The sequence below is a fragment of the Myodes glareolus genome, chromosome 9, assembly GCF_982192425.1.
Source record: "Myodes glareolus chromosome 9, mMyoGla1.1, whole genome shotgun sequence".
NCBI lineage: Eukaryota > Metazoa > Chordata > Mammalia > Rodentia > Cricetidae > Myodes > Myodes glareolus.
The window spans coordinates 44,712,884-44,738,323 of NC_142034.1; the positions used below are offsets into that span (position 1 = coordinate 44,712,884).

Genomic DNA, 25,440 nt, shown 5'->3' on the forward strand with positions numbered 1-25,440 from the left:
TTGAAAAATGAAGTTAACGATCCTTGCCATGAATATTACACATCAAAGGCTCTCACTAGTCATTATTTCATTGGTTCAACAAACTTATAGGTGTTGTACTGGACATTCGAATGGTTTCTGCTACTGTTAATAATTGATGAATGTTATGTCAAGCCTTATTCTGCTATCAGACTGCCTAAGTCAGGATATGGTCCGCATTGTAGCATGTTAGCATTTCAACTGAGCATCTCGAAAAAGGATGACAGGAACAGCTGGAAACACTGACTCCTGCTTACCAGTGATTGATTCCCAGACTCTGCCAATGCTAAGTATATTTTCGTCCAGTGATCCTTAATATATTTTGAATGCATAAAAGGTCTTGTTATAGTAGGCTGAGAAGGTGGTTCAATAGGCAAGAGTCCCGAGTTCAAATCCCCAGTACTCATGTAAAAGGCTGGCATGGCTGCATGTGCCTGTGACTTCAAAAATTGGTAGGCAGAAAGACCCTGGTCCTAGGAACTCCCTGGAATGTTGAGTTTGAAGAGAGAGCTCCTCAACAGAGCAAACTAGGGGAGGACATACATCACATATATGACCACATACACCGCACCCCCCCAAGTAGAGATTAAAGTGAACCAACTTGTTCTTATTTAAGGTAAACTTAAGGTTTCTGAAAGGTTGTAATTTTTCAGAACTTAGTGTTATTCCTTAGGTTTCTGAACAAATAGTTTGTGAGTCTGATTATTTCCTTTTTAGGAGCCTAAAAACAAGAATTTGTTTCATTGTATATAATCTGAAGGCAGGGCAATGAAGACAAGAAAGTGTAGTTTTGTGCAGGTGAAAGTGAGGGTGAGTGTAAAAGCTGGGTACTTTGATTAAAAAGATTATCAACATAATCTCTTAATTTACATAATCAGACTTGAGGGTGGATATAAGTAGCCTTGATACATTGAATGCAAAAATTTGAATTACTGAGATTCCTGTTTCCTTTATCTGCAAACTGTGTTAATTTTCTAGTGTGATTGTCTCAGTGAACCAAGAAGCACTCCATCTGCATCCTTACAACTCTTTTTTACTTAAAGTAAAAGAGGCCTGTCCCACTGGCTCCTTTTTCATAGTTCTAGGCTTTTGGGGGTTGATGGAGGATTTGTGATATGTTTGCTGGCAGAGTAAAATGGGAAAAAACATTGACTGAAGCGGAAATTGACAGGGGAAGACTGTCTTCGTGGAACAAGCCTGGGATGAGACACAGTGCTAGTTAATGTTGCACATGCTGCAGCTGCCACCTCCCTGTCTTAGGCCCCTTAGCTCCCTTTTCCTCTTGAGAGTGCAGTGCTTCTCTAGCTGTGAAGAAGTCAATTTGCATAGTGATATTGACCCTGGGGAAGAGTTTGCTGAAAATCCTACGTGGCAGTATTGTCAGGTTCATTCCATTCGTAGTTTGAGATTAACAGCTTTGTGAGTTGGAATTGTATTACTTTCTCCCTTTTTCTTTTTAATTTTCATACTGTACATCATTGTAGAAGAAATTTAGATCTCATGGGAAAAGATGATGCATATCTCTATCTAGCCTCTGCATATAGAGGCAACGATCCCAGTGCTGCAGTGTGGCTGTATGCTGCTATTGTTGGGGCCTTTAGTATGAAGCTAGGTGTGGGGCTGGAGCACTGGCTACTCTTCCAGAGGATCAAGGTTCTTTTCGTACTACCCACATGGAGGCTTGCAACTATCATAATTCCAGTTACAAGGGATCCAATTCCCTCTTCTGACCTATGTGGGCACCAGGCATGCACATGGTACCCAGATGTATGGGCAGGCAAAACACCCATACACATAAAATAATACATGTTTTCATTTTTCTTTTTTTTTTTTTCTCTCCAAGACAGGATCTCAGTATGTAGCTCTGGCTGTCCTGGAACTCACTGTTGAGACCAGGCTGGCTTTGAACTCACAGAAATATGCCTGCATCTGCTTGAATTAAAGGAGCATGCCAGCACAGCTGGCTAAAATAATATTTTTTATTTTAAAAAATAAAGCATGGCATGAGTAGAATTCACTTCCTGATCAAGATTAAACGTCTCTATAGTTGAAATGAACATTCTGTTAGATGACCCTTCATGTCCTGCCCAGAACTAGTCTGACATAAGTTTATGTGATGTTGGCAAAGGCTGAGACACGATCTCACCAAGTAGCCTAGGATGGCCTGGAACTTAGATTAGAATTCTGCCTGCCTCTGCCTCCTGAATACTGGAATTAAAGGCATGCACCACCACACTGGACTCTGGCTTAGCTTTTAATGTGTTTGCTCTTACAAAGGAAAATATGCATAGATCTTTAAAGTTGCTGTTTAGAATTACATCAACAGTGTGGCCAGATGGCATTGAGACACTCAAAGTATTCTAGGATTTTCTAAAATAGCTGGCAGAAATAGAAAAGCTGCCTTTTCTCCCTAAATGTATTCCTGTCCTTTTATCTTACTTGTGCGTTTTAACTATTGCATTTAGATTATTATCATAATGCCAGAGTGGAAAAATTTTTTGAGAATTAAATTAGGTTTTATTTTACTTTAAAATCACAATTATTCAGGTCTAGCAATTTCACAGATTAATGAGCTTCACTGTGACATTTTCATATATATGTTTGTTCCAGCTATATTCACTCTCTACCGCCCTCTTATTCCTTCATGCATTCCCCTTCCCCCAGAGTGGAGAATTCATAAAGTCCAAAGTGTCCTGTGCTTTATTAAATAACAACATTCCAGAAATTGTCAGTACAGGTGTTCTTGTATAGGTCAAGGATATACTTAGTTTGGAAAAGTCTATTGAGTGGTAACATTTCAGGCAGATCTGATTTAAATAGCAAGTAGATGAAGATAACTTTTGAAAATGTCTATATCCTTGCTTTTAGTGTGTAAAGTTTACCTTTAAAGTTTTGGTTGCCATGATTAAGGCAGAAACACAGAAGAGACCAAACCTCGCAGAACTATTCCTGTAACTCATTGGCTAGAAACTTGAGTTGTTTTTTTTTTTTAAGGGAAAATTTCTTAAATATTTTTCAATCCTTCAGTATTGCCTCAGATTTCTGGAGCTTAGAAGTTATAATCAAAGGAGTATTGAAAGAAGTGAAATGTCTGCTATTTATATTTGGATGGAGAAAGATACAAGAGCCTTAATATTGGGAACCTGACACTTGAGCATCAAAAGGGAAGCTTAACGAGCCATTGATGAATCTGTCAAAAGTCCATGAAGGCACTGGAGAGATGGCTCAGTGGTTAAGAGCATGAGCTGCTCTTAAAGGGAATCAGTGTCGATTCACAGCCCCAGCTGGCAGTTTGGGCTGCCAACTTTTTATGACTTTAATTCCAGGAATTCTTTTTGGTTTTTCGAGACAGGGTTTCGCTGTAGTTTTAAAGCCTGTCCTGGAACTAGCTCTTGTAGACCAAGCTGGCCTGGAACTCAAAGAGATCTGCCTGCCTCTGCCTCCCGAGTACTGGGATTAAAGACGTGCACCACTACCACCTGGCTAATTCCAGGGATTCTTACACCCTCTTCTGGTCTCTACAGACACTGCCTACTCATGGTGCACAGACATACGCAGACAAGACACCAGTAACACACGAAATAAAAATAAATCTAAAAGGCACTAATGTAATTCCCCATTCCGACTTCCATTTCCAAGTATCAGAGGAAAAATGCACTTGTGCGTCCGTGTGTCATCTTAATTTTTCTTAGTAAAGAAATGAGGCCTCAGGAGGTGGTGCTGCGTGCCTTTAATCCCAGTACTCGGGAGGCAGATGCAAGCGGATCTCTGTGAGTTGGAAGCCATTCTGGTCTACAAAAGCTAGTTCCAGAACAGGACAGACTCCAAAGCTACAGAGAAACCCTGTCCTCTGGAGGAGGGGAGGAGTGGTGGTGACACACACCTTTAATCTTAGCACTAGGAAGGCAGAGGCAGGTAGATCTCTGTGAGTTTGCAGTCAGCCTGGTCTACAGAGTGAGAGTCAGGACAACCAGGGCTACACAGTGAAACCCTGTCTGGAAACTCACACCCTCCCCGCAAAAAGACAGACAGACAGACAGACAGACAGACAGACAGACAGACAGACAGACAGAAAGAAAGAAAGAAAGAGAAGAAAGAGAAGAAAGAAAGAAAAGAAATGAGGCCTCTGACTGGGAAGATGGTTGAATAGGTAAAGGCACTTGCTACCAAGCCTGATGGCCTGAGTTCGATCCCCGGAACTCCCATAGTGGAAAGAGACAACCAACTCTTGCCAAGTTGTCCTCTGGCCTTGTGTGCTATGGCATGTGTATGTACACACTAACATACCACAAATAAATATAATTTAAAATGTTGAAAAGAAATGAGCCTTAATGAATCTACTTTTTTAATACACTGTGATCAGGAACACAGTTGATGAAATCCTTTACCAATTAATTTGGCAGATGAAAATAATTTCTGTCGCGAAACAGAAACATTCTCTTCTACAGCAGTTGCTTGCAGAGACACAGTAGCAGGATGTGCCTGCCCCTTGCCCCCATGCTCACTTTAAACTGTGTTACGTTTGGAAAAAGCAGTGCATCCACCATGTAAGTTATTTTTACCACATACCTCATGTAAAATGCCAAACAAATCCATAGAGCAGAGGGTTTCTTTTTGATAATGGAAAAATTTAAACTACACTACTATTTATAATTGACCACGTTTTTAATGTTTCTTTTATTTAAGAAGGTTTAATAAGTGAGTTTCATCTTTTTGTGTATGTGTGTACCTAACATGTTTTATTTTTCAATGGGTAAATAAAGTTCAAATCTTTATACTTACAAATTCACCTGCTCATCACGTGACATTGTTGCCTCTGCTTCCGTAACAGATTGAATTTCCATTTTTGTTTCATAGCAGATGTCACTTGGGTTTTTAATTATTTTTTTATTTGTTTATTGCCTTATTTATTTATCTTATCTTCCCAGGCTGGCCTGAATCAACTAGAAGCAATCTTGCCTCAGCTTCCTCAGTGATTGAATTTCAGGAGTAAGTCATGGTTCTCTGCATTTAAGTTCAACCATGTTTTGTTTTTTTGTTTGTTTTTCACCAAGATTTAATATAAGGGCCTTGTCCCCACCCCTCAGCCACAGAGCTATTTAACAACTCAGCTATGCTAGTTGACAAAATGTTTGGTTCTTGGCATTTCAAACTTTCCAATTCTAAAATTTTCAAAGACATTAACTGATTTTTTAATAGATTAATTAGTCATCCTTAGAACTAGAAGTGATTGGTTCTAGCATTGTGACATTTTCCTTTCATAGATAAATTATAGTTCCAATAACCCTAATTTAAAAGCTGTACACACAGCTTGTTTTTACTCATATCTGAGAGCAAACTGTAAGTAACTTATGAAACAACTTAATGTCTGGATCAGAGTGCTCTTGAAATCAAAGCTGATCACTTGAATGGCACTTGAAGAAAGTCCTAAATCTTCTTGTTGTCTTGTTTGTTTGGTTTGGCTTTTCGAGACAGGGTTTCCCTGTGTAGGTAGCTCTGGCTGTCATAGAACTCATTCTGTAGACTGGTCTGGCCTCAAACTCAGAGACCGGCTTGCCTCTGCCTCCCTAGTGCTGAAGCTAAATCTTGTTTTTGCTTTTGAGATAGTCTTACTGTGTAGACCTAGCCGGTCTAGAACTCACAGAGATCTACCTGCCTCTGCTTCCCAAGTACTGCGGTACCCCTCCCCCCATGTCATTTATCATAAGAAATAAGCAGTTATGGCCTTCTGTGTTCATGGTAGGCTAAAGAGGGTAGGCATTAAGAATTTTCTTCTAATAGTAAATCTGGATGCTTTAATAGCAATAACTTACAATTCCCTCGACTAGGAATTGAACTCAGCCTCTTTGGTGCTGGGATTACTGGTACTGTTTGGTGTTGAAATTAATTCATCAGGATTTAAAAATGGGCTCACTCCTTTCTTTTTCTGTGAGGTCTGCTGTACTAACTGACAAAAGTTTGACATCTTCATTCCTCATAGGGACACATATATGTTAATGATGGATATCTTGTTATTTAAAAAAACATCTAACTTGGGTGTACAAGGTTCCCCCGACTCAACTATTTATCACAGCTAGACAAAGCTTTTTGGTGACACTCTTGCATAAGTTCCATTTAATTTGATTGTTCCTGTAGTTAGACTTCACGGAAATAGTATTGCAGGTCAGAAGTTCCAGTCATTTTTTTAAAGGATCTGGGTGTACAGTACCTAGATTTATTCTCTAAAAATATTGTGCTAATTAACACCTTCCATCATGAGAATAAATTTTCTAAGTCTATGAGAAAATAGCTCATAGTTTTCAATTTAATTTTACTAAAAGTGCAAAGAACTGTTCATTTTTTTCCTCATTTTGCCTTCTCTTAAAATTAACATTTATTTACATACAATAATATTTACCTATTTTAAGTGTACAGTTTAATAAATTTTGGTGACTGTGTATAAATATGGGGTCATCACCGCAATCAAGACATAGAATGAGGCTAGGAATGCAGTTCAGTTGCTAGAATGATTGCCTAGCATACATGTAGCCTGGGATTTGAGCCCTAGCACTCTGTAAACTGATCATTGTGGTGCATGCTTGTAATCCAGCATGCAGGAGGAGGAGGCAGGGGTTGGAAGAGACTGCATAGTAGTTAAAGATGAGCCTGAGCTATATGAGATCCTGTAAAAGAAAAAAGAAAAGGAAGGAAAAAAAAGAAAACAGGGGGACCTGGGAAATGACTCAGTTGTTACAATTAAGATGATCTGAATTTTGATCCTCAGATTTCATGTAAAGCCATGTATAGTAATGCACACCTGCAACTTCCCACACTCCTGCAGTGAGATGGGGGCAAAGACAAGAGAATCCCTCAGGGCTCACTAGCCAGCTCGCCTAGTGTTTATAACTGCAACCAAGGTACCCTGTTTCAAATTAGATGGGAAATGAAGTCTTCAGCTTCCCACATGCACATGGCACAAAAGCACCTATAGTCACATAGAAATGCATGCATGTGGGTATACACATGAACAAAAGGCAACTGTGTATATTACTGAGTTATATTCTACAATATAGCTATTCTAAAATTTGTCAACTGATTACTTGATGAGTCTAGACTGCTGAATTTTTGGCTTTTTTTGCTCACAAATCTTTACATGAGTATATATTTTCATAGCTTTTGGGTGACTATCTAGGAATAGCAATGCTAGATCACATAACTATATTTATTTAACCCTGTACAATGGTGTGATACTGTTTTACAAAGTGTCTGTACACTTGACATTCCCACCAGCAATAGATGAAAAGTTCAAAAGGCCCCGCATCCTTATTGCTACTTATTTTTCAGTCCTTTTTTTTTCTCTCCATCCACTCATGTCTTGGGAGCAGAGAAACATGAATACAGTCAGAAATACAGTATCGCTAGAGGTACATATGGCAGTGTTTAACTTTCACCATTCTTGTCCATGTGTAGTGAGATCTTGCTGTGTTTTAATTTCCATTTTTCTGGCTGGTCCTATTGGAGTTTGTTTGATTGTTTGTTTATTGCCTATCTACAAATGTGTACAAAATTTTTGCCCATTTTGAATTAGATTGTTAGTAATTCTGGATAAAGGCACCTTGTTAGATATGATTTTAAAATCTGCCTCTGATTTAGTAGCTTGCCATTTTATTTTTTAAGTGACTTTGGGTGAACAAATTTTTAATATTAAAAACTCCACTTCATATATATGTATGTATGTACACACACACGCGCGCGTGTCTTTGGGTCCTGGTGAGAAACTTTTTTTAACCTGAAGTCACAAAATCTTCTCTATACAATTTTGTTTTTCTCTTTCTTCTGAAAATTTATTAGTTGCAGCTCTTAAACTCTTAACATTATAATTTGTAGATTGATATATTATATTGATGTATTCTTATTAATTTACCATCTTTTTTATAGATTCTTCAGGGTTTGTTATATGAATTATCATGCATATTAACAGTCGGTGATGGCTGTCTAACTTTCTCCCCATCTGTGTGCCTTTTATTTACTTACTTTGATCCTTCTGCACTGGATAGATATCCTTTATATATTTATGACTGCTAGCTCTTGCTCATAAACTACCTTTTGTGTGTGTGTGGGCGATTGTTGTTGTCCTTTTGTTTGTTTTTTGAGATAGGGTTTCTTGGCCGGCCGATAGTGATGTACGCCTTTAATCCCAGCACTCTGGGGAGAGAGGCAGGCGGATCTTTGTGAGTTCGAGGCCAACCTGGTCTACAAGAGCTAGTTCCAGGGCAGGCTCCAAAGCTACAGAGAAACCCTGTCTGGAAAAACCAAGAGCGAGAGAGAGATAGGGTTTCTCATAGAGATCCAACTGCCTCTGTCTTCCAAGTGCTGCCGCCCAGCCATAAACTACCTTTTTATAAATAGAAAAATCCTTGATTTCTTCTAAAACTTTCTCTTGAAATCTATTTCATCTAAATTTAACATAAGCGTTCTTGTCTCAGGCTTTTTTATTTCGTGTCATTTTTGTTTTCATTTAATTTTTGCCTGTTTCTTTATAGACAGTGTGTAGATGGACATCATTTATGTTAAAAAGATTTGACAAGTCTTTGTCTTTTTGTTTGTTGTTTCCAGCAGGATCCTGGTGTGTACTAGACTTTCTGCCCTTCCACCTCTGCCTTCTGAGTGCTGGGATTACAGGTGTATGCTTACATGCCCTGCTAGTCTGCCCCCTGCCTCCTGCCCTTTTTATTTTTTAATTGGAGGTTGCAGGTTATGAATCTTTAAGGTAATTAGTGATATACTGAAGTTTTGTTTTCTGTTGTCGTCTGCATTTTTAGGTTTTCCTTACTTTCTATCCTCTTCACTTTTTAATAACTTGAACCATATTTTTATCAAAATACAGAGGCTTGTATTAATTTTTAATCATCTCTAGAAGTCTGCTATTAATAGTTACTTTGCTCAGGGGCTGGAAAGATAGTAGCTCAGCAGTTAGGAGTGTGGGTATTGTTCTTACCCTAGCTAGACGTCTTATGCCACCAAGTAAAACCTCCAGAAGACACAACTTACTTATGTCATTGAAAATTAAGAAATTGAGCTGGTGCCCAACTAAAGCTTCACCCTTACTGACTAGTGTTCACATTGCTGGAAGGCATTTTCCATACTACCAGAACAAAACAGTAGTAATAGATATCACAAAAGAATAAACCCTGCCACCTATGGTAGTGATATATCTGCAAGTTTTACTTGTGTAACAGTGGCACAAAAATGTTATCAGAGGATTAGAGAGATGACTCAGAGTTTAAGAGCATTGAATGTTCTTCCAGAGGTCCTGAGTTCAATTCCCAGCAGCCACATGGTGGCTCACGACCATCTATGATGAGATCTGGTGCCCTCTTCTAACTTGCAGGCATAAAGTCTTAAAAAAAAGAAAAGAAAGGAAGGAGGAGGAGGAGAAGGAGAAGAAGAAATGTTATGGGAGTAACCAGCCACTTTTTAGAAACTTGATTTAAAGATCACTTCATGAGATGAAACCCATACCTTACACGGCTGAAGTGGCTGAAACTAGATAATCAGGGGCCTTCAGGAAAAACCTGCTGCTATTATTCTGTAAAAGGAATACAGTAATAAAATTATTCCTAATGACACATTGCTGTACCCACAGATAAGTGCATCCATCACTCAGTTCTCATTAGAAAAGCTTCCTCTTGAAGTAGGTGGTAATTAACACGGAGACCCCCAACTGAATAATAGTATGCAAAATACCTTCCAGCACCATGAGTACTAGTCTTTAGCAACAGGGCCTTGACCATAGCCTTGGCAGTGCCATGTAGCAATGGAGCTGGGAGCTATGGGACCCTTTTGGCCACAACTCAACAAGATGTAACACATTTCTGGCACTGGAGGATTTACTTGGTTGGCATAAGATGTCTAGTTGGGGCACTTTTTTCTCATATGATGAGTGTTTAAATTCCTTTCATATATGTATATATTTTAGGAAACTTCTGTAGTAGATTCTCTCTCTCTCTCTCTCTCTCTCTCTCTCTCTCTCTCTCTCTCTTGTTTGTTTTGTTTTTCGAGACAGGGTTTCTCTGTACTGGAACTAGCCCCTGTAGACCAGGTTGGCCTCGAACTTACAGAGATCTGCCTGCCTCTGCCTCCCGAGTGCTGGGATTAAAGGTGTGTGCCACCACCACCCAGCTCTGTAGTAGATTTTCATATGACTTTTGAAAAGCCATAATCCTTCCTTTACGCTTTTCTTAGTTGGGGTTTCTATTGCTGTAAAGAAGACACTATGACCATGGCAACTCTTGGAAAGGAAAATATTTAATTAAGGTGGCAGTTTACAGTTTCAGAGGTTTAGTCCATTCTCATTATGGTGGGGAACATGGCGCTGGAGAGGGAGCTGCTACATGTTGAGATGCAGGCTACAGACTGATGCACTGGATGTGTTTTAAGCATTTGTGAACTCTGAAAGCCTGCCTCCAACAAGACCACACCTACTTCAACAAAGCCTCACCTAATAGTGCCACTCCCTTTGGGGGGGGATTTTCTTTCAAACCACTACATTCCTCTCCCTGGCTCCCAAAGGCTTAGCCTTATCATAATGCAAAAATGCATTCAGGTCCAGCTTCAAACAGCCAAAATCCAGCTGGGCAAACTCCATGTCTGATGTCAAAACACTCTTCAGATCTCCAACTTGATGGCAACACACTTTTTTTTCTTGGGCTGGTCCCACTCCTTGTTAGCAGCTCTCCTTGGTATCCTGTAGCTATATAATCTCCAACATCTTGGGGTCTCCAAGGCAATCTAGGCTTCGACTTCACAGCTTCATGCAGTGGCCTCTTTAGGGCTCCATTTAGGGGCATCCCTGACACATGACTGGCATAGCAGTTTTCCTTAGTCATGGAGGCAAATCCTGTAACCCCTTTCTTCTATCCTTAACTCCAAAGCCAGAAGAACCACATGGCTGTAGCTGCCAAGTTATGCTGCTTTCTGGGGCTGGAGGATGACACTCTTGTTCAATTAAATCTGCACTGGCTTTCTGTTTTCCTTCACTGCCTAAACCTGGCTGTCTTGGAACTTGATCTGTAGATCAGACTGGCCTCAAACTCAGGATCTGGCAGCCTCTACCTTCCCTGTGCCTGGATTAAAGGCATGTACCACCATACCTGGCTCTAAACTTTTCCTTAATTCCTTATCACAATTTGGAAATTTAGCTAGGTGGGATCTTACCCTGAGGTTACCACTTCCATTATTCCATTTCTTAGTCCGTTTATCTCCATGAACACAGGATTTTCTTAATCTGTACATTTTCTATTTTTTATTTGCTCAGCTTGCTTCTTTTCATTATAAATCTTTATTAGAGTTAACACTAATAACCATACAAGAATCTGTACTTGGCTGTTTTGAAATTTCCTCTGCCAAAGGAATTAATTTAAAACTTTTCACTTCAGACTTAGGCATACTTTTCAGACAAGGGCAAAAGGCATCCACATTTCATCGCCCAAATATCACAAGAATGATAGACCACACTGCATTCTAAAATTCTTCTCCTCCAAAATTTCTTGAAACACCCCCCCACACACACACAGCTCAACTCATACCCAGCACCACTGTCTTCCATGTTCCTACTACTATGGCCCATTAAGCAATGCTGAAAGTATTCCACTGCTTTCTGAATCCAAAGTACCAGTGTCCAAATGCCTCAAAACAAAACAAAAAAACATGGTCAGGCCCGTCACAGCAATACTGCAGTCCCTGTCCACAGTCTTGTCTCCCATCCTGTTCTTCATTTAATCCTTCATTCTAGTTTTCTTGTGACTCTCATTAGTCTCTAGTTCTACTTCCTCATGAAACCCTCTTTTCAATATATGTATTGATATATATATATATATATATATATATATCATCCATATATAAAAAAGACATGCAAAATTTTTTATTTTGGGTCTTAGATCTTACTTGGGGAATGATTGTTTTTAGCTCAACCATTTACCTGAAGATTTCATAATTTGATTTTCTTAATAACTGAGTAATATTTCATTATGTAACTGTATCACATTTTTATTATCTGTTAATTGATGGATATCTAGGCTATTTCCAACTTATGGATATTATGAATAAAGCAGCAATGAATATGAATGAACAAGTATCTCTGTAGTAAGATGTAGAGTCCTTTGGATATTGTCAGTTTTGTTGTTGTTATTTGTTTGTTTTGTTTTGAAGACAGGGTTTTTCTGTGTAACAGTCTTGTTCATACAGGAGCTCATTCTATAGACCAGACTGGCCTTGAACTCACAGAGATCTTTGTGCCTCTGCTTCCCAAGTACAGAGATTATAGCCCTGTGCCACCACTGCCCAGTGGTCAGTTTTCTCTTCTCTGTGGATTTTGTATATGTGCTCACAGAGTACAAATTCCAGCATGGTAGTCAGTGCTGTCTGACCTCTGCTGTCTTTGGTTATTTATTAATGTCTCCTTGTTATTTCTGGTATTCCTTTTTCACCTTGATGTATTTGACAGTGAAATGTCTGTGTGTGCATCTCTTTGTGTTTATCCTATTTGATTTTATTATGATATTTGTAAATTTCTATTTTTTGTGTATGAGTGTTTTATGTACATGTATGTCTGTGTGCCACATGTGTGCCTGGTGCCTGAGGAAGCGAGAAAAGGGATCAGATTCCCTGGAACTGGAGTTGCAGACAGTTGTGAGCCCCCATGTGAATAGATACTGGGAATCAAACCTGGGTCCTCTGGAAGAGAAGCCTGGCTCCTAATGGCTGAGCCACTGCTTTCCTTTGGTCTGAGTGTGGGCTTAGCACTTTTCCTCATCCTTCGAAAGCTTGGAGTTGGCCTAATGTATGTGGAGGTTGTGCCTTCTCTGGTATCTTTTGAGCATGTATTCAGCCTCTAGTCCTCCAGGGACGTGTTGGTTAGAAAGCAGAGTATCTTTGTTGATTTCCTCCAGCCCTCCAGGGATGTGTCAGAGTTAGGAAGCGGAGTATCTTTGTAGATTTCCAGGTTTGTGTTCACCTGTTGGAACAGCTGCCTGAGTCTGGCAGGGATGTTAACCTTCTCTGCCCTTCTTCAGTGGCACTTGATGCCTTAGCACACAGGTCCACTGCGTGTTGATGTCTACTCTTCACTTAAGGTTGCATTGCCTTTGGATAGAGAGGCTGTTTTCAGTGCTGCCTGCTCAGGCGACACTGGCTTCAGTGAAGGTGGGGAGGGTGGCTCCAGAGCAGCCCCACGCAGCAGCCAGTGACCTCCCACTGTTCTTACTCACACTTAGATCATTTCTCATAAATACTTGTAAATGTGTCACTTGATTCTGGCCAGTTTCTAGAGCCCTGACATTGTCTTTTTCCATATTGTCTGCTTTCTGCTTGTTCTCGGCAGAGGATTTGCTGACCTCTTCAGTCCGCCACAGCTGGAGGTCCTGCTCTTGTCTTTACAGTATTTTTTGTTTTGTCTTGTGATTTTTAACAGGCTAACTAATCACAAACCTGAAGCACATCTATATATTGTAGCTGCTTCAGCATTTTGCTTCACAATGGAAGAAGTTGGAAGATTGTGATTAGATCAGATCAGGGTGGGACTGTAGTCTTAAATTCTGCTGACAACTCTCCTGTGGAATGCTTTTTAATAGCATGTTCTTGTGTAATGATGAAGAAATGTTTATTTTTTTTAAGCAAGCAAATTCCTTTGAAACTCTATCAAAACTCAGAAAAGATAACAGCCTAATCCTCTCTGCAGAATAAATCTTCAGCATAGAAAGAAAAAGATATCAAATCCATTGGGTTAATGTAGATGTGTGTATGTGAGAAAAATAATGGACAAGATCATTTTCTTTTTAAAAAATTGCTTACTATGAAGCTGAAATGCTTCCCAAGGAAATTAAACTTGGCAGTTTGTTTCAAAACCTTTGGCCAGATGTGGTGGTGCACACCTTTAATCCCAGCACTTGGGAGGCAGAGGCAGAGGCAGAGGCAGAGGCAGGTGGCTCTCTATGCATTCAAGGCTAGCCTAATCTACACAGTGAGTTCCAGGTTGGCATTGTGATACCCTATCTCAAAAAAGGATGAGGGTATGATAAGGGAGATGGCTCAGCAAATAAGAGAACCTCTTGCAGGGAGCCCAGGTTTGGTTATGAGTACCCACGTGGAAACTTAAAACATCTCTAACTCTAAGGGACCTAGTACTCTCTTATGACCTCTGTGGGCACCTGACATGTACATGCATACTTATATGTATGTACATACATAAACACATGCAGGAAAAGCATTCATATGCATAAAATAAAAATAAGTAGATCTTTTTAAAAAAAATTAAAACCAGGCCAGGCATAGTGGCACACTATGGAAGATGAGGCTGGGAATCTCTGAGATCAAGGCCAGCCTGGCCTACATAGGTTTCAGGCCAGCCATAGCTACATAGTAAGACCTTATCTTGAAGAAAGACAATTTAATTTTTAGTTACATATTAGCACATGTACAGAAGAGAAGCAGCACATGGAATGCTGGACTCTGTGGGTTATAGTAGGTACAGACCCCTTGACCACCGTGCTAGTGGGAACAAGACTTTTCCAACACCAAATGTCCCTGTGCCCTCTCCTGCCACTGCCCCTCCAGAGCAACAACTGTCCTAACTTCTGTGGTAATGTCTTCCTTTCTTAAGTTTCTGTTTGCCAGGTATGCCTCCATGAGCATCTGAGTTCAACATTGCTCGTATTTTTAGTATTATGGAAATGAAATTTTACAGTATGGTTCCTTCTTTCAAAATTATGTTTGTTATTTATTGTTTTCCATAGCAGTACTTCATGTTAATTGGTGCAGTATTCTCAGTGAGTTTATTTGTTCTGCTGTTTGTATTTGAATTATGTTCACTATTAAGGACGGCACAAAGTTTGCTGCTATGAACGTATGCATATGTGTTTTTTCATACATATGCATTCCTTTTTAGTATATACCAAGGAGTCAGATTTTGGGTCTATGTATCTTTAGTAGACCTGCCAACTACCTTCCAAATGATTTGCCATTTTATGCCCCTACTTGTTGGCTGTAAGAATGTTGTCTGTAAGAATTGCTGTCACACAGCCCAGCGGTGGTGGTTCACGCCTTGAATCCCAGCACTTGGGAGGCAGAGACAGGCGGATCTCTGTGGGTTTAAGGCTAACCTAGTCTACAGAGTGAGTTCCAGGACAGGAAGGTTGCTAGTGTTGGTATCTAGCTTAGAGGATGCAATGAAGTTAGTTAGTCAAGAGTCAGACTGTAAACTGAACTTACCTGTTCATGTAGTAAGCCCATACTGCTGAGAGGGAAGAGTCGTGCCAGGTAGCATTAGAGAAACAGAACACAGACAGGAAACCCACTGGAAAGAACAAGTTTCTTCATCCGCCAGCTTTGCATCCTCACTATTGGAGAACCTGAGCCAGTGGACAAAGCATAGCGTACAGAGTTAGCCCTCCCCTCCATATCATAGAGCAGTGTTAAACTGGGTGACTGTGAAGTTAAGAGATCATAACTTAGTAACTGGCACAGCCTTCCTGCTCCCCTGTTCTGCAGAAACACTTTCTCACCTTGAGAGGCTCGGGGTCTCTGGCTGGCCTGAAACTCTGCAGTCCTGTTGCCTCAGCCTCCACGGTGATGCCTTTACAGGTATGGCCATGATGCCTGCCTTTTTGTTGTTGAGACACCTTGTGGTTCTCAGGCTGCATCAATTGACTATGTAGCTGATGCTGGCTCTGAACTCTTGATCTTGATGCCACCTCAGGTGATGGAACTGCAAGTACACCACCTCTATCACCCTGCTAGACAAGTGTTATGAATCTTTCTGTAAGTTTTATTAGTCTGTACTTATGTCAGAATCATACCATGAGGTTTATTGCTTGATAATAATTCTCTGTAGTAGGATGGTTTCTCTAACATTGTTCTTTTATATTTTTAATGATTCTGGATCAAGCCTAGGTCCTTATTATACATGCCAGGAAAGTTGTCTACTACTAAGCTATAGCCCTAGTTTTTTCTTTCTTTTAATCTTAAGATAAGTGGGTCTCCCCGCACCCTTCCCCCTCCCTCTCACCTTCCCCCCCCCCCCCCCCCCCCCGCTGAGGGCTGAACTGTTCCTCGCCTATTCTTTGACTCTGCTGGTAAGATCTTCAGCCCACTTTAAGATTTTTTTGTAGTCTGCAAAGTTACACAGTTGTAGACCTGCTGCTACATTTATGGAACTGTTCTTTGTGTGACATTTTCTGTCTTTATGAAACTTAATATACCACAAAAACTGCCAAGTCTTTTAAGGGTTTTGTTTTTTTCTCTGTGTGCTTGGAGTTTCCATTCCAAACTGTTATTAAACACCTGTCTTTAGGAAGTCATCCCTGGGATTAAAATGTTTTGATTTTAGTTGCCTGTTGTGACCCCTTCTTTCCCACAGTTGTTGAAACGCACATGAGAGATGTCAATGATTTTCCAATGTGACTTTGCACAGTGGTTTTGTGAAACCTTTCTTTCCTTGCCACCAGTTTCCTACCCATGTAATATTTATAGGTCTGTTTCTGAGAGAGAACAGTGACCAAAAGGCCATGAGAACTTCTTTTGGCAAACTGGCCTGTGTCATATTTACCCCCTGACATAAGAAGATGCCTATTGAAATGCCAGGGTTGGTACTTTCTTGCAGGCAAAACAGACTCTTCACAGAGCCACCTAACAGTGACTGCACATAGACCATGACCCCCATAATAGATTTAAGCCAGATCAAGGTGTATTGAAACAGTATAACAACAGATTTATTTGAGCAAAGCAACTCCCTGGTGTGTTCTCTAGTCCCAGAGATCAAGGCCATTGAAGCTGCACCCTTAAACTAAAGCAGGGAGACTTTAGGCTTTAGGTGAAGGGTAATAACGTGTCCACCACAAGTTGGGTTTGTGCCTGAGTATGGTCAAAAGCTGAGCGGTTAGATGAGGATTTGGACTGCTGGTAGCAACAGGAGAGGCAGTTTCAAAAGTCAAGAATGCGGAACTGGGCCTTTTGGCACCTTTTCTTTGTTTGGAGACTCTGAGCAGGTAGAGTGGAGAAAGAGAGAGAGGGGCTTTTTGGATCATGCAGGGGTGAGCTGGAGGTTCCAACCAAACAATATGTAATAGAGATGGAACTAATTTATGATCTTAAAAACAATCAGATGGGGGCTGGAGAGATGGCTCAGTGGTTAGGGGCATTGACTGCTTTCCCAAAGGACTCAGGTTTAATTCCCAGAACCCACATAGCAGCTCACAACTGTCTGTGTGTAACTCCAGGATCCAACGCCCTCAGACACATATACAGACAGGCAAAACACCAATAAAATAAAAATTCAAAAACCATAAACAATCAGTTGCTCTCGAGACCACAGGAATTAACATAAAATGGCTCTTAGTTTTATTTTAACTTATCCAGTATTATTGGTTGGGGACTGAAGAGGTGTTAAAGTAAGGTGTGGGCTAGCTAGATGGATCAGCTGGTAAAGTCTTTGTCACTAGGCTAGAAGATCGAGGGTTTTTGTTGTTGTTGTTGTTTTGGTTTTGTTTTTTGTTTGTTTGGTTTTCTTGTTTCTCTGTATTGCTCTGGCTGTCCTGGAATTCACTCTGTAGACCAGGTTGGTCTTGAACTCATAAAGATTCACCTGCTTATGCATCCCAGGTGCTGGGATTAAAGGTGTGTGCCACCACCGCCCAGCTGAAGATCTCCCTGCGTCTGATCCCCAGAACCACATAGTAGAAGGAAGGAGCTGACTCCTACAAGTTGTTCTCTGATTTCCACATATGTTGTGGTTTTGGTTTTTTCTTTAAGTAAGGTCTTACTGGTAAAAGTATTTGAATACAATTATAACAGTCTGGTTGGATGGTCTGCCTGTTCCTTATCAGCACTAGTGGGTTTCATTACAGATGCAGGTGGTGGTGGGCAGTGCCATTTACTTAAACACAGAGGAAATTTAAGTTCACATTGAACTCTCTCATTTAAAGGTAGATGTTTGCTTCTTCTAATCAGTATTATCTGGAAGTGGGGGGTAAGGAAGAATGAACATTTTCACTGGCTTAGGTTAGCTATCTTAGAAGGCCTTTTCCCTCACAATAGAGATTGTTTTATGCATATCGCTAAATCAGATTCCAAGTTTGAATTGTAGAAATTAAAAAACAACAGCAATAATAAAAACCTGATTAGAGCAAATAAATGATCTAAGTAAGGAAGATATGAGGGGGTAAGAGGCTGGTAAGCTTGAAGTCCCCAGCTAGCAAGCCCACAGCTCGGCGCAGACTTACCTGTTGAAGTTCTGATAAGGAAGAACAGTGAGACATGAAAATAAATTCTTTAGTCCTTATGTTTCTTGTGTCCTTGAATATATAACAAGGACTAAAGTAAAACATACATTTTCTAGACTTGTCAGAAATTTTACCACAGTTTGCTATTTTCTCAAGTTGACTTAACCTATTTGTAAAAATAGCCTCTAAATAAACTATTTTCAAAATTAATATGAAAGCATAGTGTTTAGAGCTTAGTAAAGAGATTTTGTTGCTGGGATGTAAACTGCATTGGTGTAGTTGAGAGACTAATTGTTTAGGTGACAAAACCTAGCCAGTTGGGGATAACAGAGTAACAGGAGTAGAATGAGAAGGGCTTGATTTTGTTAAATCATTTTCACTATAAATTATTTGATTTGAATGGCTAAAAGTCTGTGTCAGAAAGATAAACTTTAAGAGTGCCATATAAAAAAAGACTCTTCACATAAAACTGAATGAGGAGCATAACAGTTTCTTGGAGATTCTCGCCAACCAGCCCAGTGATACTTAAACAACAGTTTTTAAATTTTTTTTGGTTTAACAGTATCTTAAGTGACATTTTTATGCCCAGGAAAGTGTCGCTAGGGATAAGTTCCATCTTGGCTCCTTCTAGCCTTTGGATTTGTCCATGATCGAAGCAGATATGCTTCAGTGTCCAGGTTCCTGGACTAAGAGAGCTTTATTTCCAAGTGACCACAGTGGTCTAAAAAGCTTCCTGCTTTGTGGTTGTACTCTTGACAACCTCTGTCTCTGAAAAATGGCTTGTGGGTTCTTCTGATTTTTAAAAATAGTTGAACTTGTGTCCTAAATGCAAAGAAGGATTGATAGAAATTGGGCAGATGCAAAGAGTGATTCTTTCTCAAAACCTTTTTAATTTTTATCATGGTGCTTGAAAATTTGAGTATTAGGTTTGTGGTATAGCTCTGATGATAGAGTTACTGCCTAGCTTGCATAAGGCCAGTTGAGTTCCTCAGCACATTAACCACATTAACTGGGCTTGATAGTACATGCCTATGCTCAGAAGGTAGAGGGGGAAGAGGGCCAGAAATTCTAGGTCATCCTTAACTACTTAGCAAGTTCAAAGCTAACCTGGCCTATGTGGGACTGTTGAAGGAAGGAAGGAAAGAGGGAGAGAAGGAAGAAATAAATGAATAAATGAGTCAAATATTAATTAAAAATTCGGAAGTTCCACATGCTAATATAATGGGAATGCTTTTAGGAGGTCAACCATGTGAATAGGGCAGTGTGCTATTTCGGGCCTCTAGTATTTAGCAGGGAAAATGACTGACCGCTCAATGAATTATAGTTCTAAAAATGGCTCCCTTTTCCCAATATAAAGGTGCCCTAAGTGTTATCTGTGGCTGTGGAGCCTTATTAACAGGTGCAGCTGGAATAGCCACAACATTGCCATGCAGAAAAACTAAATACAGCAAGCCTTTGAGTAACAGAGCAAATAGAGGAATGCCTGCATTCTTCTTCCACGTTTGCTCTGTTGTATTGTTTCTACTGAAGTATCTGCTACTTCAAGTTAAGAGAACAAACTCAACATGGCCTGAATTCCTGCACAGCCATTCACATTCATCATAGTTATAGTTTACTAACCTCAAGCTCAACTGACTTCTTCGTGAGTAAGAGTAAACTGTTACACACGGCACAATAGTAGCTTTGACCCTATGTAAGTGTTTACAGTGTGGGTTCACCTGAGAGTAACTTTACCACAACAGGGTGACCAGTAGAACAAGTCAGGCTAGGAAGAACAATACGAAACCCTTGCTTGTCCATTTTTAAACTAGTATTTATTGGTTGCTAAAGATGCTAAAAAATCATCCAAGTACTGTTTGGCAACCATCATAATAACAATTGATTTAGGTAAAAATTGTCATTGGATGCCTACAAATGTGCCTACAAATGAGGACTAGATTTACCTGGGAGATGCCTCATTGCAGTGACTAGCGTTATTACCAGTGGTGACACCACGTGCCTCCTGAAGGTACTTCTTTGTCAGCAGTACATAATCTGACTCTAATGGGAAAACACCAGAGAAAAACAAATTGAAGTACTATCTCTGAATTGACTGACCTGTATTCAAAAACTGGTAGCCATACGAAGGTATCAGTAACTGTTGGATCCGAACAGACTCAAGTTTGATCCAAAATTTTTCTTCCTTTTTATTTTATTGCCATTTTAATCTTGTACTAGATATTGTACTATATTGAAAATGGGAAAATGACTTTCAGTTAATAGTCTGACTGTAACTTACATTTGCTTTCTCCTCCTTTACTCTCTGACTTTATATGGATTTTAAGTGGTGATATAGATTTGCTTTTTATTTCCTGTGCAACAATCTATAATATCAATCATTGGATTAATTTAGCTACATTTTAAGCTGTTGGAAACTCAGGCTAGAGATGTAGCTTTAGTGGGAGAGCTCTGCCTGGCATGCACAGAGCCCTGGATTTGAGCTCGAGGACTGAAAGGCAAAAACAAAAACAGCTTTTGTGTGGTGCACACCAGCCATCCCTGCACTTTGGGAGCTGAGACGGGAGGATCATTGCCAGCCTGGCCTCCATCTTGAGATGTTGTTTTAAACAAAGTAAAGTAAAATGTGATAATTCTTGTTTTGCCAAATTTTCAGTTGGTAGGACCAAGAGCAGTGTTCTTGTTTACAAATATGAGCGTGTATCTCTTAAGTCTCATGAACACTTAGTAGGGCCACTAAGATGAAGGAGTTCAGTGTGAGTCTTAGACAGACAGGTAGATAATGGGATGCTTCATTTGCGGAAGGCAGACTTTGATGGTCATCTGATTTTTGTGCAAACAGGATAAGGGAATTGAGTGATTGTAGTTAATTGAATGAGTAACTAATTCGATAAATTAATTAATCAGATAACCTACCCAAGATTATGATTGGCTGTCAGTCCCATAAATGGTTTCTGGTGCTGTATTAGCTGCTGAGAGCAACTCGCAATCCTGTTCTAAGATTTAATTAGTAGGGCTGGAGAGATGGCTCAGAGGTTAAGAGCACTGACTGCTTTTCCAGAGGTCCTGAGTTCAATTCCCGGCAACCACATGGTGGCTCACAACCATCTATAATGAGATCTGATGTCCTCTTCTGGTGTGCAGGAAAACATGCTGTATATAACCAATAAATAAATCTTTAAAAAAAAAAGATTTAATTAGTAACTTGAATAACGGCCCTTCATGGCACATGGGTCTCAGTTTTAGGTGACCCAAACCTAAAGCACAGGGTGATGAGAGCAAGAACTGAAAATGATCAGCAGGGTTCTAACTCAGGTGGACAGCGGCCAGAAAGAAGCAACATCGTGTGGATCTTTGGTTGCCAAATAGCCAGTTAATGATTTAAAGTATTTGGTTTAGTGTATGGATTGAATCATCAGGAACATGGTTATACAGGTGGTGAGAAGGCTGTGAGGTGAAAGGAAATGCTGGTTGTTAAAGAAGCTGTAACCATAGGACAGCCCATGCCACAAGAATGTTGAAGCAAAGAGGGTCACCATTCAGGGCTCCCCCACCCATCACTCCAGCTCCTGAAGAGGGAGCATCACTGTAGTAATTACAGATGTCCATCTGTTTGAGAAACCAAATTATATAAATTGTATTTGACTATCTCTTCAATCTTGAAAATGGTTCTGAAAATAAAATATAATAAGATTGTATTTCACCGTGTTGTCCTACACTGCTGCTTCCCCCAGTCTTCAAAGCAGCTTCCCACTGGTATTCCCACCTCAGGTGGGTTAAGTGATCTGTAAGAGTATTCATAGAAATGTAAATGAAAGAGGGTATGGGGGGAGGGAGAGAGAGAATATATGAGCTCTTTGAGACAGGTTTTTCCTTAAACTCACCATCCTCCTGTCTCAGCCTCGTATTAAATTCTGGAATTACAAACCAGTGCTACCATATTTGGCTTCAGATAAGGTTTCCCATAAAAATGCGACAGCTGAGCTGGGTGGTTAGACGTTCTCTGTATGTCATCTTCTCACTGAAGCCTTTTAGATTGTTATGTGGACTTGATAACAAGTGTTTTAAGATACAAAATATTTGTCGTTATCTCTGAAACATTGGAGAATGAGGTTTAGAATTGATTTCTCTTTTTCCCTCCCTTTTCCCCCCCAAATATTGCTTCTTTAGGTCAGTAACAGATCCAAGAGATGGAAAGAGAGTAGCACTCAAAAAGATGCCCAACGTCTTCCAGAATCTGGTCTCTTGCAAAAGAGTCTTCCGGGAATTGAAGATGTTGTGTTTTTTTAAACATGATAATGTAAGTGCAATTGGTGTTTGGGGGAAACTATTTACTAGACTTGGTTCGCTGGCTCAGTTGAGAACAACAGTGAGTTCACAGGGAATAGAATTCAGCTGTAGTTTTATGTCGAACTCTGAAGAGCAGAAAGTACAGTGTGGTACTTTGAAATACCTGTTGGCAGGCTTCATTCCACATGATCTTGCTAAAACGGTCTTATGTCCCCCCTGTTGGTGAGTGGTTCAGAGCTTCACAGCCTGTTAGAATCACTTCAGAATCCATTTTTGCAACATTTGACCTGGATGTTTGAAAATTCTACTCCACAGCTCTGACTTACACAAGGCCTGACCCCAACTTTGAAACACCACCCACATTTGTTTCCAGGATGGCTTGGAATTACAGTGTGTACTTTATTTGTTGTTTTTGTTTTTTGAGACAGGGTCTATGTAGCTCTGGCTGTCTTGGAACTGTTCATATAGGACCAGTCTGGCCTCGAACTCAGAGGTCTACCTGCCTCTGCCTCCCAAGTGCTGGGATTAAAGGCGTGTGCTACCACACCTGGCTTGGGTTGTCTTTTTGATTCAAAGAATTTTAGCTACTAAATAAGTTTAAAGGCCCTCCACAAAGGAACATATTTGTTGGGAAAATAGGTTAGAAAAAGCCATAGCCAAGACTGAAACAAATTAGACCTTTTCTGCGACTGAACCATGAACAAATTTAAGTGGATTCTAGATTTATAAACTGACAAACTAATATTAAGTGAAGTAAAACAAATGTTGGTATTTAGTTGAGGAATAATTCCAATATTCAGCACAAAAGTAAAGCATGTATTTATATGAGTAATTTAAGTTCAGGAATCATTGGCCTTTGATTTTAAATGTTTTGTTTTTATCTTTTAACATTTAGGTTAGAATGTAGGAAAAACAGTTTCTGCTATAAAGACAGGATAGTCCTGAAGGTAAGATAGATAGTTTGCTTCCGGCTGTTTAGAGATACAAAGACTCATTGCACTTTAAGAAATCACATCTCCTCAACTAATCCTGAGTTAGGCGTCAGATTCATGTTAAATTTACCTGGAGTTTCTTAGCATTGAACTGTTTTTGTTTTCATGTGAAAAGAGCTGCCTCATTCTTCACATAATACTTAACTATTTTTATTGTTGTAATTAAAACCTATCAAAAAATATTTCTTGTGAGTCTGTGCTTGACTGCACAAAAACCTTAGTAATTTTGGCCTAAGTTCCAGCCTCACTTTTTAAGAAAGAAATGTGCTAAAATGTATTTGCTTGAACTAAGACTATAAGACTCATTGTGTGGCTCACTGGAAGCTGCTTGGCTTGACTTGTCTTGATTTATTGATTATCCTTCATGAACTCCCTCCCTCTCTCCCTTCTTTCTTTCAAGACAGAGCCTTACTCTATCATATAGGCTGACTTCAAACTCATGACAGTCCTTCTGCCTCATCCTCAAAGGGTTAGAATGATAGTTGTGAGCCACCATACTTTACTAAAATCACATTTTTTTTCTTTTTCTTTTTTTTTTCTGAGACAGGGTTTCTCTGTATAACAGCTTTGGCTCTCCTGGAACTCACTGTGTAGACCAGACTGGCCTCGAACTCATAGAGATCTGCCTGCGTCTGCGTCCTTAAGTGCCAGAGTTAAAGGCATGCGCCACTACCACTTGGCAAAAATCACATTTTCTTAAATTTTTTCTAAAAATTTAAAAAGTATTGCTGGACTGGATAGACATATGCACGGCCCTGAATCTAATTCCCAGCACTGGGGAAATGCTTTTTGTAGTCCTCAAACTGCCTAGCACTGGCGTCTGTTTAAGTTCCAAAATGCCATTCAAGTTGCTGGTTTATACCTTCATAAATCAAGGTCCCTAGATTTTGGAAATGTAAGCTAGAATGATGTCTCATGCTTGCTTAGTTCCTCATTTCTTGAATTCACCCCAGTACCACCCAACATCAGAACACAGACCTGCTGTCCAATGCCCCTTTCCAGTGAAAAGATCTGATAACGCGTCTTTCAGAGGAGAACTTTTCAAAAGGCAGTGGTATCACAGGCTGCTCTTTATCTTTGCTCACAGCTCATTCCTGTAAAGTAATTCAGTTCCTAAGGCAGTGCCAGAGTAAGGAGTGCAAGAAAGGAAACAGAATTCAGAAAATCGCCCCAGTTCAGACACACAGCCAGTTCTAATGGGGTTTTTAAGAGGCAGCTTAAGATCGGAATTAGGTTTGAACTGTAGTTCTGATATTTGCTAATGATGTGTCTTTAGTTTGTGCAAGGTTTGAGCTTCCGTGTTTGCAAAATGAGCATGATTAAAAACAGAAATAGTTGTCTTGAGTGTTATGGGAACTAAATTTTTTTTCATGGTATGTACAGGTATACACAAACACTTCTTAGAGCTCCCAAGCTCTGTCAGAAAAGTACCTGTGACGTTCATAAGAGTTTGACGTGAGTTACTAGTAGGATGTGAAGACGGTGTGACAACACTGTTTTATACATAACCAGTTTCTCCTTTGTTTCAGATCTGTCTATCTCAGCACCAATGTGCTTGGTGTATGTAGAATGCCAATCTTAAGAGGCAGCCGATATGTGATGTAACTAAGCCACAGCTGGTCCTGTGGGGAAAGTGCAATAACAGGTCAGATTGAGGATGCAAAGAGCTGGGCATGGTGGCACATGCCTTTAAATACTCTGAAGGCAGAGGCAGGTGGGATCTTTGCTGAGTTCAAGGCCAGCCTGGTCGAATACAGAGTTCCACACCAGCCCACACCAGCTGAGGCTGTGTAGTGAGGCTTGTCTCAAACAAAAACAATTTTGAAACACTGTCATTTTTGAAGGGGATAAATCCAGCTGTTTAACACTTAACTGTTATGTATAGAAAA

The 25,440-nt window shown here is 40.0% G+C and overlaps 1 protein-coding gene across 1 annotated transcript in view; it reads left to right on the top strand.

Moving 5' to 3' along the window:
• The window catches only part of Nlk (nemo like kinase), a 128,335-nt gene that overhangs the window by 50,724 nt on the left and 52,171 nt on the right, over positions 1-25,440 (top strand). The window contains exon 2 of the mRNA XM_085695453.2: positions 22,440-22,569. Within this exon, the coding sequence (XP_085551579.1) occupies positions 22,440-22,569 (130 nt within the window). The remainder of the gene's footprint in view (positions 1-22,439; positions 22,570-25,440) is intronic.